This window comes from Biomphalaria glabrata, chromosome 4, assembly GCF_947242115.1.
Source record: "Biomphalaria glabrata chromosome 4, xgBioGlab47.1, whole genome shotgun sequence".
Classification (NCBI taxonomy): Eukaryota; Metazoa; Mollusca; class Gastropoda; family Planorbidae; genus Biomphalaria; species Biomphalaria glabrata.
In genome coordinates, this window is record NC_074714.1 from 17,456,835 (window position 1) to 17,470,775 (window position 13,941).

Below are 13,941 nucleotides of genomic sequence, written 5' to 3' on the forward strand. Positions count from 1 at the left end.
CTCTCACAATCTTCCTCTTTTAATTGGAAGCTCCACAACACTTTGTAGCTAACACTTTGTAGCTAACACTTTGTAGCTAACACTTTGTAGCTAACACTTTGTAGCTAACACCCATGGCAGGCAGAGAAGGTGTAAGAAAGTCTCCGCTAAAACGTCTGGATGGTGGAGCGCAGACAGTGCTGAAGGTACCGTGCATCACAAGAATGGATATGATTAAATTATCATCTAGTTACTAGTTGATGAAGTAAGTCCGGAAAGTGGTCTGTGAAAAGTCAAGCTCTCATTCCTGGTATCCGAGTAAAAAACCTTTCTTAGGTCAAATGTCATAATAAGACGTAAGACACAGACTATGCTTACTTGCATTGTAAAAACGTAAATAACTTGTTAAAATGATGTGTTTCATAGCTCTAGGAGGATTCATTCTGTTCTACTTCTGTTCTTTAATCAAACCGTTTCAGTCAGGACTAGCTACTGTATTGCATTTTATAGATTTAATTGTCATGTTCAAGCATTTCCCAAAGGCACATGCTCGTAACAGTTGGAAGCAAAACGTTTCTGACTTCAGACAAAGTTAGGCCTACAAAAGCAGTACTTTCTTTTTTACTGATTGATATTTCTAAGTTTGGTACCAATAAGTTCCGACCAAGACTATACATATTAAAAGTTAACTACAACCCTTCCGCAGCCTGGAATACAAAAAAACCTCTCTGTATTAATTTGACTGGGCTACAGACTTTTGAAAGCTCTACGACTGAAACATAAAGACGAGGTGAATGCTCTGTTACGTAACACAGAAACCAAACTATAAATAGTTTCTACACTTCGTAGCGGTACGGTAAGAAAACAATAAAATTACTGAAGCGTGTCGAACATGTTAAAATAGTTTGTTCCCAACAATGATAATGTGTATATAAATACTTGTAAGATGAGATATTATTAGAAATATGTGTGTGTGTGTTTAACTGGGGTTAGGTATTAGGTGCCTATATTACCACAGACAGTCTATAAACCAGGCTATAAGACTAGTTAATCAGTGCACCTTATTATCGGGATAGGGAACCATTGTCTTTGAGGCTTAAACTAATAACAAGCAGAATATGAAACATTTTTGAAAACAAAAACACACACACACACATTCACACAAACTTATATATGGAAAAGAATGGCTCAAATATGGCCATTTCTCTTAATACTGCAACATTTATTTCTTTTTTTCTATTTAAAACAAAAGTAATTAATTACCACTAATTAATTTACTAATTGGTTAATTTTATGATTGATTCACGTGTTATCACCAACAATGAATAATTGCGCAAAGTTTCAACTATATATATATAGGACATCACTATCACGTTTAAATGTTGTGGAAGTTGAATTTTGGAAATTAAGGTTATTTCTTTGTGTACCCTAATTGTATTGTAATTATGGAGGGAGTAATAATTAAGTGATTTGATAATTACATTATTATACGCTGTTAGTAACTTAAAAAAAAAATAATTAGACTACTTACTGGATTTCGATTGACTCCAAGGCTCTGGGAGCCACCCTTTAACGCCATGTGTCTCTGAAGAAGTAGAAGCCGATATTGGCATCACCTGTAGTGGCCTACCTTTTGCTGGCTTTGCAGTACATTGCGTTCATCTCTAGAGAATAGCGATAGAAGATGTTCACTCATAATCTCATACATTGAAAGCTCATCAGCTCATGAATATCATTAAGGATTTAATCTTTAAAGGGGTGGAACAATGGAATGTACTTTATCACATTAGGTTCGGAACAGCTAACCGTACATACTAGTTGCTTCTTAATTTATTACATTAGTGATTAATATATTGGTAGGCCTAGTCTGAGCAGTAAAATGAAGGCCACACTGCTAAAACTCTATTTCTCACGGGAGCCCCAATTTCTGCCGATTTCAGTTTTACTATGGGATGACTTAAATTACACGGCATTGGCACACCCGACACTGTCTTTCCCTCCTTTTCTTTAGTATCCGCACTTAATACAACTGTTCGCCTGTTACAATGTCTTTCATCAGAGTTTGTTGACATGAACTAGGACAGCGCGATTTGTTGGCGTTAGTCTTGTTTGTGAAGACCTCACGCCTTATCTTCTTAAAGTTTCTTTTGTTTGTGAAGACCTCACGTCTTAGCTTCTTAAAGTTCATTTTGTTTGTGAAGACCTCACGCCTTAGCTTCTTAAAGTTTCTTTTGTTTGTGAAGACCTCACGCCTTAGCTTCTTAAAGTTTCTTTTGTTTGTGAAGACCTCACGTCTTAGCTTCTTAAAGTTCATTTTGTTTGTGAAGACCTCACGCCTTAGCTTCTTAAAGTTTCTTTTGTTTGTGAAGACCTCACGTCTTAGCTTCTTAAAGTTCATTTTGTTTGTGAAGACCTCACGCCTTAGCTTCTTAAAGTTTCTTTTGTTTGTGAAGACCTCACGCCTTAGCTTCTTAAAGTTCATTTTGTTTGTGAAGACCTCACGCCTTAGCTTCTTAAAGTTTCTTTTGTTTGTGAAGACCTCACGCCTTAGCTTCTTAAAGTTCATTTTGTTTGTGAAGACCTCACGCCTTAGCTTCTTAAAGTTTCTTTTGTTTGTGAAGACCTCACGCCTTAGCTTCTTAAAGTTCATTTTGTTTGTGAAGACCTCACGCCTTAGCTTCTTAATGTTTCTTTTGTTTGTGAAGACCTCACGTCTTAGCTTCTTAAAGTTCATTTTGTTTGTGAAGACCTCACGCCTTAGCTTCTTAAAGTTTCTTTTGTTTGTGAAGACCTCACGCCTTAGCTTCTTAAAGTTCATTTTGTTTGTGAAGACCTCACGCCTTAGCTTCTTAAAGTTTCTTTTGTTTGTGAAGACCTCACGCCTTAGCTTCTTAAAGTTCATTTTGTTTGTGAAGACCTCACGCCTTAGCTTCTTAAAGTTTCTTTTGTTTGTGAAGACCTCACGCCTTAGCTTCTTAAAGTTCATTTTGTTTGTGAAGACCTCACGCCTTAGCTTCTTAAAGTTTCTTTTGTTTGTGAAGACCTCACGCCTTAGCTTCTTAAAGTTTCTTTTGTTTGTGAAGACCTCACGCCTTAGCTTCTTAAAGTTTCTTTTGTTTGTGAAGACCTCACGCCTTAGCTTCTTAAAGTTTCTTTTGTTTGTGAAGACCTCACGCCTTAGCTTCTTAAAGTTCATTTTGTTTGTGAAGACCTCACGCCTTAGCTTCTTAAAGTTTCTTTTGTTTGTGAAGACCTCACGTCTTAGCTTCTTAAAGTTCATTTTGTTTGTGAAGACCTCACGCCTTAGCTTCTTAAAGTTTCTTTTGTTTGTGAAGACCTCACGCCTTAGCTTCTTAAAGTTCATTTTGTTTGTGAAGACCTCACGCCTTAGCTTCTTAAAGTTTCTTTTGTTTGTGAAGACCTCACGCCTTAGCTTCTTAAAGTTCATTTTGTTTGTGAAGACCTCACGCCTTAGCTTCTTAAAGTTTCTTTTGTTTGTGAAGACCTCACGCCTTAGCTTCTTAAAGTTCCTCTTGTCTGTGAAGACCTCACGCCTTAGCTTCTTAAAGTTTCTTTTGTTTGTGAAGACCTCACGCCTTAGCTTCTTAAAGTTTCTTTTGTTTGTGAAGACCTCACGCCTTAGCTTCTTAAAGTTTCTTTTGTTTGTGAAGACCTCACGCCTTAGCTTCTTAAAGTTCATTTTGTTTGTGAAGTCCTCACGCCTTAGCTTCTTAAAGTTCATTTTGTTTGTGAAGACCTCACGCCTTAGCTTCTTAAAGTTCATTTTGTTTGTGAAGACCTCACGCCTTAGCTTCTTAAAGTTTCTTTTGTTTGTGAAGACCTCACGCCTTAGCTTCTTAAAGTTCATTTTGTTTGTGAAGACCTCACGCCTTAGCTTCTTAAAGTTCCTCTTGTCTGTGAAGACCTCACGCCTTAGCTTTTTAAAGTTCCTCTTGTCTGTGAAGACCTCACGCCTTAGCTTATTAAAGTTCCTCTTGTCTGTGAAGACCTCACGCCTTAGCTTCTTAAAGTTCCTCTTGTTTGTGAAGACCTCACGCCTTAGCTTCTTAAAGTTCATTTTGTTTGTGAAGACCTCACGCCTTAGCTTCTTAAAGTTCATTTTGTTTGTGAAGACCTCACGCCTTAGCTTCTTAAAGTTCCTCTTGTTTGTGAAGACCTCACGCCTTAGCTTCTTAAAGTTCCTCTTGTCTGTGAAGACCTCACGCCTTAGCTTCTTAAAGTTCCTCTTGTCTGTGAAGATCTCACGCCTTAGCTTCTTAAAGTTCATTTTGTTTGTGAAGACCTCACGCCTTAGCTTCTTAAAGTTCATTTTGTTTGTGAAGACCTCACGCCTTAGCTTCTTAAAGTTCCTCTTGTCTGTGAAGACCTCACGCCTTAGCTTCTTAAAGTTCCTCTTGTTTGTGAAGACCTCACGCCTTAGCTTCTTAAAGTTCCTCTTGTTTATGAAGACCTCACGCCTTAGCTTCTTAAAGTTCCTCTTGTTTGTGAAGACCTCACGCCTTAGCTTTTTAAAGTTCCTCTTGTCTGTGAAGACCTCACGCCTTAGCTTCTTAAAGTTCCTCTTGTCTGTGAAGACCTCACGCCTTAGCTTATTAAAGTTCCTCTTGTCTGTGAAGACCTCACGCCTTAGCTTCTTAAAGTTCCTCTTGTTTGTGAAAACCTCACGCCTTAGCTTCTTAAAGTTCCTCTTGTTTGTGAAGACCTCACGCCTTAGCTTCTTAAAGTTCCTCTTGTCTGTGAAGACCTCACGCCTTAGCTTCTTAAAGTTCCTCTTGTCTGTGAAGACCTCACGCCTTAGCTTCTTAAAGTTTATTTTGTTTGTGAAGACCTCACGCCTTAGCTTCTTAAAGTTCATTTTGTTTGTGAAGACCTCACGCCTTAGCTTCTTAAAGTTCCTCTTGTTTGTGAAGACCTCACGCCTTAGCTTCTTAAAGTTCCTCTTGTTTGTGAAGACCTCACGCCTTAGCTTCTTAAAGTTCCTCTTGTTTGTGAAGACCTCACGCCTTATCTTCTTAAAGTTCCTCTTGTCTGTGAAGACCTCACGCCTTAGCTTTTTAAAGTTCCTCTTGTCTGTGAAGACCTCACGCCTTAGCTTCTTAAAGTTCCTCTTGTCTGTGAAGACCTCACGCCTTAGCTTATTAAAGTTCCTCTTGTCTGTGAAGACCTCACGCCTTAGCTTCTTAAAGTTCCTCTTGTTTGTGAAAACCTCACGCCTTAGCTTCTTAAAGTTCCTCTTGTTGGGAACGCTGTTGCGCCGATGTTTGGGCAACTGTTGTAATGGGTACCTAAGTTCACAGATATACGACTTCAGTGGTCTCGATTTCTTTTGATGCGCATCGTCTCTAAAGTTTCGCTTTAACGACATCGCTTTATATTTGCTGTATTGAGCCAGAAAGATTACGTTTCTATATATACAAACTCCAATTTCCAATTTAAAAAAAAATGTTTTGCTAATAAACAAAAGGACAGACTTTCGAAATAACATAACTGATCATAATGTGGTTCACTATATTTGAGGTTGGCAAAAGTGTATATAGTAACACAGTAAGAGTAACCCGTCATAACTCTTCAATTCATTTTGTTCTACTTTCAGAAATTTGATAATGATCCTGGATTGCATTATTCTCAAATGGCCAAGACAAATAAAAGATATAGCACAATGTATTTGAATGTATATATTTTCTTATTCCTGAGAAGTTACTGTTTGTCATATCCACACAATTCATTATTAGCAGTGCCCCTTCATTCACCTAGATCTAGATCTTGTTACTTTACTCCCATTTGATCTTCAAACAAAGCTTGAGAAATTAAAAACATAAGAACTAGTTGTCTTTAAGTTCAAAATAGGCCTACTTTGACAATAATGTTACAAATGAACAGTGATAGGTAGAGGTCAACGTATGGCCCCGGCGAGATGACACAGCAGCTAGTGTTCCCTGGAATCTACATGTACAAACAAAGACAGGATGTGACGTGTCCACACGTGTTGTTCCAGGGGACGAACAGATCTAAGCAGGGGGACAGTTACTAATGAACAGTGACAGATAAAGGTCACTACGTGTGACCCCGACTTGATGACACTGCAGCGAGTGTTTTCTGGAATCTACGTGTATAAATAAAGACAGGATGTGACGTTTCCTGACATGTTATTCCAGAGGATACTAGGAGTGTTTGTGCAACTTTGGAGAAGCGATTAGGGACTCTATATAAGCCAGAAAGTTAATGTGAAAGTCAGTCGTATGGAGTCGTGAGTGAGCCGTTACAGTCGATACAGACTATGTAAGACGTGTGCGGCTCTGTGGAAGAGAAATGTGTACGACTCGATGCAAGTTAACTAGGATAGAGTTAACTGGAGTGGACTACTGTCGTTAAAGTCTATACAGCGAACTACAGTGGACTTGAGCCGTTACAGTCGATACAGTCGATGTAAGACGTGTGCGGCTCTGATTCGGTAGACTTGAGTACGACTTGGTTCAGCTTTAGGAGACCTGGAGCGACACTGGGAAGTGTGTCGTTGGTCTGTTCTGTGGAATACGGCTCGAGATAAGTTGAGAAGAGATGAATTGCAACGAAGTGAAGAGATGTATTGCAACGAAGTATAGCTAACTGTAAACTGACAGATATTGTACAGTCTTCTACGCTACATGTTCAAGTAACGAATTGTTAGAGTTAATAGTCATTAAAGTTATATGAAACTGAAAGTTTAGTCGTCAAGTTCTTTGCTGTGTTTTTATTTATGTGCCAACTAATACATCTAGCCAGAAAATTCAGAAATACGTAACAATTGGTGTCAGAAGTGGGATCTTTCTGGCTAGAATGTGTTCCCTCAAACTTCTTAATGAACTTGACATGAAAGAACTTAGACAAGAGCTTCGAGAAAGAGGTCTACAGCTTAACGGAAATAAGGAAACGCTAACAGCACGTCTCAGACAAGCCATGTTGGAGGAAGATGAGAATCCGGACACTTGCCAATTTGAAATCAAACCTAATACGATGGAGCTCCTGAGAACTTTGCAATACAAAATGAACTCGGTGAAAGAGAGCATTAAGAAGATAGAATCAGAAATCAACACCAGATTTTCTTCACTTAACCAGTTGATCAAAGCCATGAATGAGAATGAACAAATAGCTTCCACGCCCAACAAGACAGAAGAACAAACTTATACGATAAAAGATCAAACTAGAATCATGATTAACGAGCTGCTGAACACCCAACAGTATCAGATTGAGTCGACAGATGAAAGAGCTATACCATTGATGAACAGCGAACAATTGTCCAACCAAGAATGTGGCGTTACAGACAATTACGATAGGGATGCTGGTGATGGTTGTGCTGTCTGTGACTGTGATAGCAAACCAAACGAATGTGGCCCACAAGAAATGAAAAGAGACGATAGCTGTAACTATTTCAACGAAAAGCAGAATGAGACCGCTGAAGAAACAATAGAAGAGACCTATAGTTTGACCGAAGCTTTAGCTATAGATAAACTTGATATGAGTACCTCAACCAGCCAAACAGATCAAGACAACGTTGGGTCTGCGTCCAAGCCTGTTGCTGTGGGCCTTAAAGACTTCTGTCTATCTGCCATTGTCTACGAGAGGAACTCGAAGCTTGATTATTGCACCCATGCGTTTGACAAGAACTGTACGTACGTAGCTATGCAAGAAGACTGTGAATGCCAAGAAATACACCAACAAGCTCTAGACTTAACAGAAGCTTGTACAGCTATCAAGGTAGGCGTGAGAAGCCCTGGTGATTAGTCAAGGAATTACAATAGAAACTGATGCTGAAGTTGATGGACCTTTGCACGTTGAATGTTATCAACCTGCCCCACAGTCGAGTCCTCCAGACTCGGATGAAGGTGATGACGTGTTTGACAACTTGCCTTCAAGTGGACTTGCAGCTCATTCGCAAAGCACCCATCGAAGAATAATGCTGAAGCAACTTGTTAGATCAACAGTCTTGATGACTACAGCTATGAAATGCAATACCTTCCTATATGCTAAGTGGCTACCATCAGCATTGATCGACAAGAAAGCAAGGCAACGACAACGACATCAACGCAACCAAAGAAATATCAAATGGAGGAGGCGGAGAAAGCGACACATGCAGAGTGCAACGTGGATGGCTCCAACAAGATCAAGATACAAGAACACCCCTTCTCCTACTGATAGACCCCCCACCTGCACTGATGAAACTCCATAGCCCATGTTGTTAGAAAACAAGCCCACCACTTCTCCCACTGATAGACCCCCACCTTTCACTAACGAAACTCCATAGCCCATGTTGTTAGAAAGATTATGTCCGGAACCATCAGACCAAAGAAGAAAGCCTTACGAATCAGTTGAAAGTGTGAAGCCACTAAAGAATAATCTAAGAACATTCCTCATTAGAATAGGTTTGATGAAGTATAACAGAGGTTTTAGAAGAACGATAATCAAGTCAGAAGCAAGAAGGACAGAACTAGTTTAAGATGCCAGAACTGTGAAGTGAGTAACCATCTGAGATAGAGCTGTACAAATAAAACTGTGCGAGAAGATCAACCCAACAGGCATCGTACAAACCCAAAGTCAGTTGCTGTTGTAAGAAGAACATGTGAATATTGCTGTACTATAATGAACCTGGTCATCTCTGAAGAAGCTCTGGAAAAAGCCCTAACCCATCTGTAAAAAGATGCTTGAAAATGTAAAACTCAGCCAGTGAAGCACGAACTCGTTAGAATGCTGATGAATTTTCTCGACAAGAGTGCCCAATGTCGTCATCTGAAGGTCGATGTTTCCATACCAAGATTGATGAAAACATTTGTGAGGAACTGCTGAAAAATGAGGATTTGGCTCCCATTCTTCTATGGAAAGAAGATGGACAACTGCCAGATTGAAAGAACATCTCTGAGAAGGGGGCAACCACCAAAGCTTCCTACTTGATCGTCGATCGATTTCATCAGTATCGTGATGAAGTAGAATCTGTTCGGGACGAACAGATCTAAGAAGGGGGCAGTGTTACAAATGAACAGTGATAGGTAGAGGTCAACGTATGACCCCGGCGAGATGACACAGCAGCTAGTGTTCCCTGGAATCTACATGTACAAACAAAGACAGGATGTGACGTGTCCACACGTGTTGTTCCAGGGGACGAACAGATCTAAGCAGGGGGACAGTTACTAATGAACAGTGACAGATAAAGGTCACTACGTGTGACCCCGACTTGATGACACTGCAGCGAGTGTTTTCTGGAATCTACGTGTATAAATAAAGACAGGATGTGACGTTTCCTGACATGTTATTCCAGAGGATACTAGGAGTGTTTGTGCAACTTTGGAGAAGCGATTAGGGACTCTATATAAGCCAGAAAGTTAATGTGAAAGTCAGTCGTATGGAGTCGTGAGTGAGCCGTTACAGTCGATACAGACTATGTAAGACGTGTGCGGCTCTGTGGAAGAGAAATGTGTACGACTCGATGCAAGTTAACTAGGGTAGAGTTAACTGGAGTGGACTACTGTCGTTAAAGTCTATACAGCGAACTACAGTGGACTTGAGCCGTTACAGTCGATACAGTCGATGTAAGACGTGTGCGGCTCTGATTCGGTAGACTTGAGTACGACTTGGTTCAGCTTTAGGAGACCTGGAGCGACACTGGGAAGTGTGTCGTTGGTCTGTTCTGTGGAATACGGCTCGAGATAAGTTGAGAAGAGATGAATTGCAACGAAGTGAAGAGATGTATTTTAACGAAGTATAGCTAAATGTAAACTGACAGATATTGTACAGTCTTCTACGCTACATGTTCAAGTAACGAATTGTTAGAGTTAATAGTCATTAAAGTTATATGAAACTGAAAGTTTAGTCGTCAAGTTCTTTGCTGTGTTTTTATTTATGTGCCAACTAATACATCTAGCCAGAAAATTCAGAAATACGTAACAATAATGTAATATTGTAGCTTTTTTTTTTTTTACATTTTAATTACTTTTATAAGAATAGAAGCTCGGGTTAATTTGCAGACTATACAGATCTAGTTCTGTTAATAAGTGAAATGTAAAACGTACCTTTGTGTCAATGAAAACTACTGTTCACACATAGCACATAGTATGAATCATCCCTGCCGATTAAAGCTTAGTTAATTATCACAGTTCATTAAAGTTACATTAGTAACTCTACACTAATGTCGTCTAGAATGGAGTATTGTTTATCCAATGGTTTGTTGTGTGTTTATAAAACAAACAAGAGGTTAACTTATTGCCGAGTTCAGGACACATGTGTTCCCGGGAAGACTTGAAGGGGAGACTTATTGAGTTGTGCCCTTGTCAACCAAGTCTCCAATTGAACACAACGCACATACCTGTAATATTGCTCCTATAAAATATGTGTGTCACCCGAAGTCATCATCTCCAACATATCCGGGTTATAAGGAGGTCAGACCCATTCATTTACACACACACACACACATAGCAATGGAAGGCGTTTCCTGGATCGGTGTTAACGGACATTTTATTTGTATTGGCTTACCATTTACTATAAACAATAACGTCTAGTCAAGGAGAATTTTTTTAATCAGCGCCCCTCATGCATCACACACACACAACACTTGTATTAGCAAAGTCCATATAGATCTGTAAATTCTGTTATCACATGACACTGTAATAATGAACTAACAAACTCCAATGAAAAATTAACACTGCAATAAATCGATAATTAACTTACAAACAATGCAATAATTAACTTACAAACAATGCAATAATTCACTTACAAACTCCAATGAAAGACAAAAAAAAAGAGTGGAAGGAAGACGGGAGATAACTTGACTGTAACGACGTCTCCCACAACATTCTTTGGGTATTGTTATTTTTGAGTCTCATGTTTTCAACACAAGCCAGGTAGAGCATAGAACAGTTTCTTTAGGCCAGTCTTTGTAACAGACTGCAGAGTGGTTTAGCTAACCCCAATTGTACGGCTAGGGCTGCCCTTTATAAACACAACAATACCTGAATACAAAGTCTCCTGTTTCACATATTTACGATTGTGAGAGGAAAGGAATGTTTTGGTAAAGTTTTTGAGAACTGATTCTAATTGAAGCTTTTAGGGGCTTATTATAACGTATTGAACACTATGACTTTTGGTCTGAAACCCTCCCCGCTGTCATCCCTGCCCTGTTGCAGGAGGTACGGGCTACGATCAGGGCCGGCCTTAGGCCACTTTAACCTATTTGGCCGGGGGCAGGCCCCGCACTTTCATAGGCCCCGTGCTAATTCTAGGTGTAAATTATTAAATTAAACCATTATAACTTATATAAATAGTTGAGTTTCCGTGGCCTCATTTTCAACGGCCTCCTGGAAATCTCCTCTAATTACAAAAATGTACGAAAAGTCATAGAAATCTCTTGAAATTATTAAAATCTCTTGAAAACTATAAAAAATCTCCTGAAAAATAGACGAAATTGTCATTTGTGGTGCTAATCGTGCGCACAACAAAAAAAAAACAAAAAAAAAAACAATGGCATTGCCAACTTTCATTTACTAAAAATTTACAGCAAAGACGAATGTTTTTTTCTAATACAAAATCTTAATTTTGACATTATGCTTATCCCTACCAAGACAATCCGTTTTGCACAGGGCCCCGCGATGTAATTTAATTATCTTCATTTCTGAAAGAACTTGTTAAGCAGAATGACTACACTATTCGGAGGGCCTGTAGACGTTTTCAGTAGGAAGTGTTTATATTTTGTCCCTGCCATTAGAAAAATAATTACTCCCTCATAACCATGAACAGTAATATGAATAAATAAATAAATAAACTAAGTTCTGACATATTTTATAACATTTCTCTCCCCCCTCTCCCATTTTTTTTATTAGGTCTTTTCACCCACTATTTCTTTCAAAATCGTTAGCAGTATTTTGTAATTGACACAGTACACAGTCTGACTAATTGTGTTCAGTGTGTACAATTCGTCCCCATTAAAGGTCACTAAGATGACACAGGCTGGAAGACTTGAAGTCTCTCCCAGATTTTCAACCAGGACAACCAACGAAGCGTGGCGACCTATAAAAAAAACAACAACACACCCCTAGTAAAGCAGAAGAGTTCACATTCAGAGAACTTTGCGGTATCAGGGGCAAGTAACTACTTCTGAGTCGTAATAAATGTCAATGGAGAACTCTGCAATTTTAAAATTATCTAGCAGCAATCTAACCTGTACAAATACTATTCTATCTTATAAATTACTGACTTTCCATTCTTATCTTATAAAATACAGACGTTACTTTAAAAAAGATGATTACGTCCTACGCGTGTCCCTAGGTCAATCTAGTCATACATGTTAATCAAAGATTTAAACTCTGCCAAGTCATTGGTTTTCTTGCTGAAGAAGGCAACCCATTCCATGCTCTATTAGTATTAGGGACGAAGGAGTATTTGTACAAATATGTCCTACCAAATGGAACAAGGAATGTGCTTTCTGAGTATTAATACTATTAATAATAATAACAATAATCTTTATAACTATAAGAAACCAAAGTGTACATTCACACCAGACTCACTCATAATTTACATGTGACAAAGTTTATATCAGATAGTTCTTATTTAATGATTTGATTGCCAGGGGAACAAAAGAGTTTTTGTGTTTGTCTTTGCCATCGGTGTCTTGTATCTCTTTTGTGATGGTAAAATCACAAAATCCTGACACAAAGTGCAATTTTTTATTTCGAGGATCTTGTTAGCTTTTTTATAGATGTTTGTCTCAAACAACTGCCCAAATGGGGTTTGTTTTTTGCCAATGATTTTACCAGCAGCATTTAGGATTCTATAAAGTTTATTTTTATTTTTAATGCTCAGATTGCCATACCAGGCAGTGATACTGATGCTTAAAATATTGCAGATATGAGCGTGATAAAACATAGCCAAGGCCTTTTCGCTAATGAGGACAGTTTTCTTAGTAATCGTAATCTTTGCTGCCCTTTTTTGCTGATATTAGCAGAGGTTAAGTCATTGATTAACATGCGTGACAGATTGATACATGAAATGCGTAGGAAGTAATTATGTTCTTTTTTGAAGTAACGCCTGTAATATATAAGAAGATAAGATATTTTTATTAGTTTTTTTTTTTTTAATTTGAAGATCACGATTCAGGGTTTTAGGGTCTCTTGATTTAATGATTTTACGACAGATGTTACTGTAATCAAATGCGAATATTCGTTCGTTTTGAATCTCACTGCTCTATTTTGTGTCTGTTCTAGTTTTTTAATGTTTTCTGGAGTTGAAGGGTACAAAACAGAGGATGCATACTCTATCATGTGCCTAACCAAGGTTAAATAACATTTTAGTTTTATGTTCTTATTTGATTTATAGAAATTACTTTTAATAAACCCTAATGCTTTGTTTGATTTTTTAAATAGTTTCATCAGTATGGGGATTCCATAATACTTTTTGAGTTTCTCTTCTGTGTAACTGGTTTACCATGAATAAGATAAGTGGTATTGATATGTTTTAGCTTTTTGTTGCTCTTAATGATTGAAATTTTGTCTTGATGGAAAGACATGCTCCACTTTAATTACCATGTATGTCATTGATCTAATTCTCCTTGTAAAATTTCTTTACCTCGTGCTGTTTTGTTATGGGCCTTGAAGGTATCTGTGAGCTCAGTTGTCATTATCCCTTTGGTTGATATAACAATGAGGTATATTGTTATTTTAGATTATTATTATATTTATTTAGCCTTAATTACAACTCATGAATCAATGAAAAAACTAGAAGTAGTAGATCAATTAGTCGTAATTATTTTGTTTATATTGAATATTTTCATAAAAGGCCCATTACCTATGAATTGTAATAGTTTTTTTTCTTGTAGTTGTAAATGGCTGTCTGGCTTCGACAGATTATACAAAAGAACTATGAGTGTCTTGTACAGGAGTATTTCTTGCAATCTCGAACAAACAAACAATTTAACCTATTAAA

At 38.1% G+C, this 13,941-nt stretch overlaps 2 protein-coding genes across 4 annotated transcripts in view; both read right to left on the reverse strand.

The window, feature by feature from the left end:
- Positions 1-10,847, reverse strand: part of LOC106052972 (sodium- and chloride-dependent glycine transporter 2-like) — a 36,328-nt gene extending 25,481 nt beyond the window's left edge. Inside the window, exons 1-2 of one of the 3 annotated variants that reach the window (XR_001215161.2) lie at positions 10,041-10,575; positions 1,511-1,643 (exon numbers count right to left, since the gene is read on the reverse strand). Coding sequence is in view for 2 of the 3 variants with exons in the window: in XM_056027832.1 (XP_055883807.1) it covers positions 1,511-1,558 (48 nt within the window). In the remaining variant the exon portion in view is untranslated. Of the gene's footprint in view, positions 1-1,510; positions 1,644-10,040; positions 10,576-10,741 lie in introns of those variants that run through there. The other 2 variants (XM_056027832.1, XM_056027831.1) reach the window with 2 other exon arrangements.
- LOC129925801 (uncharacterized protein PF3D7_1120000-like) lies at positions 2,000-5,365 on the reverse strand. Its single transcript, XM_056026410.1, has one exon. The coding sequence runs from the start codon at positions 5,363-5,365 to the stop codon at positions 2,000-2,002; it is 3,366 nt and encodes a 1,121-aa protein (XP_055882385.1).
- Positions 10,848-13,941: the final 3,094 nt, after the last annotated feature.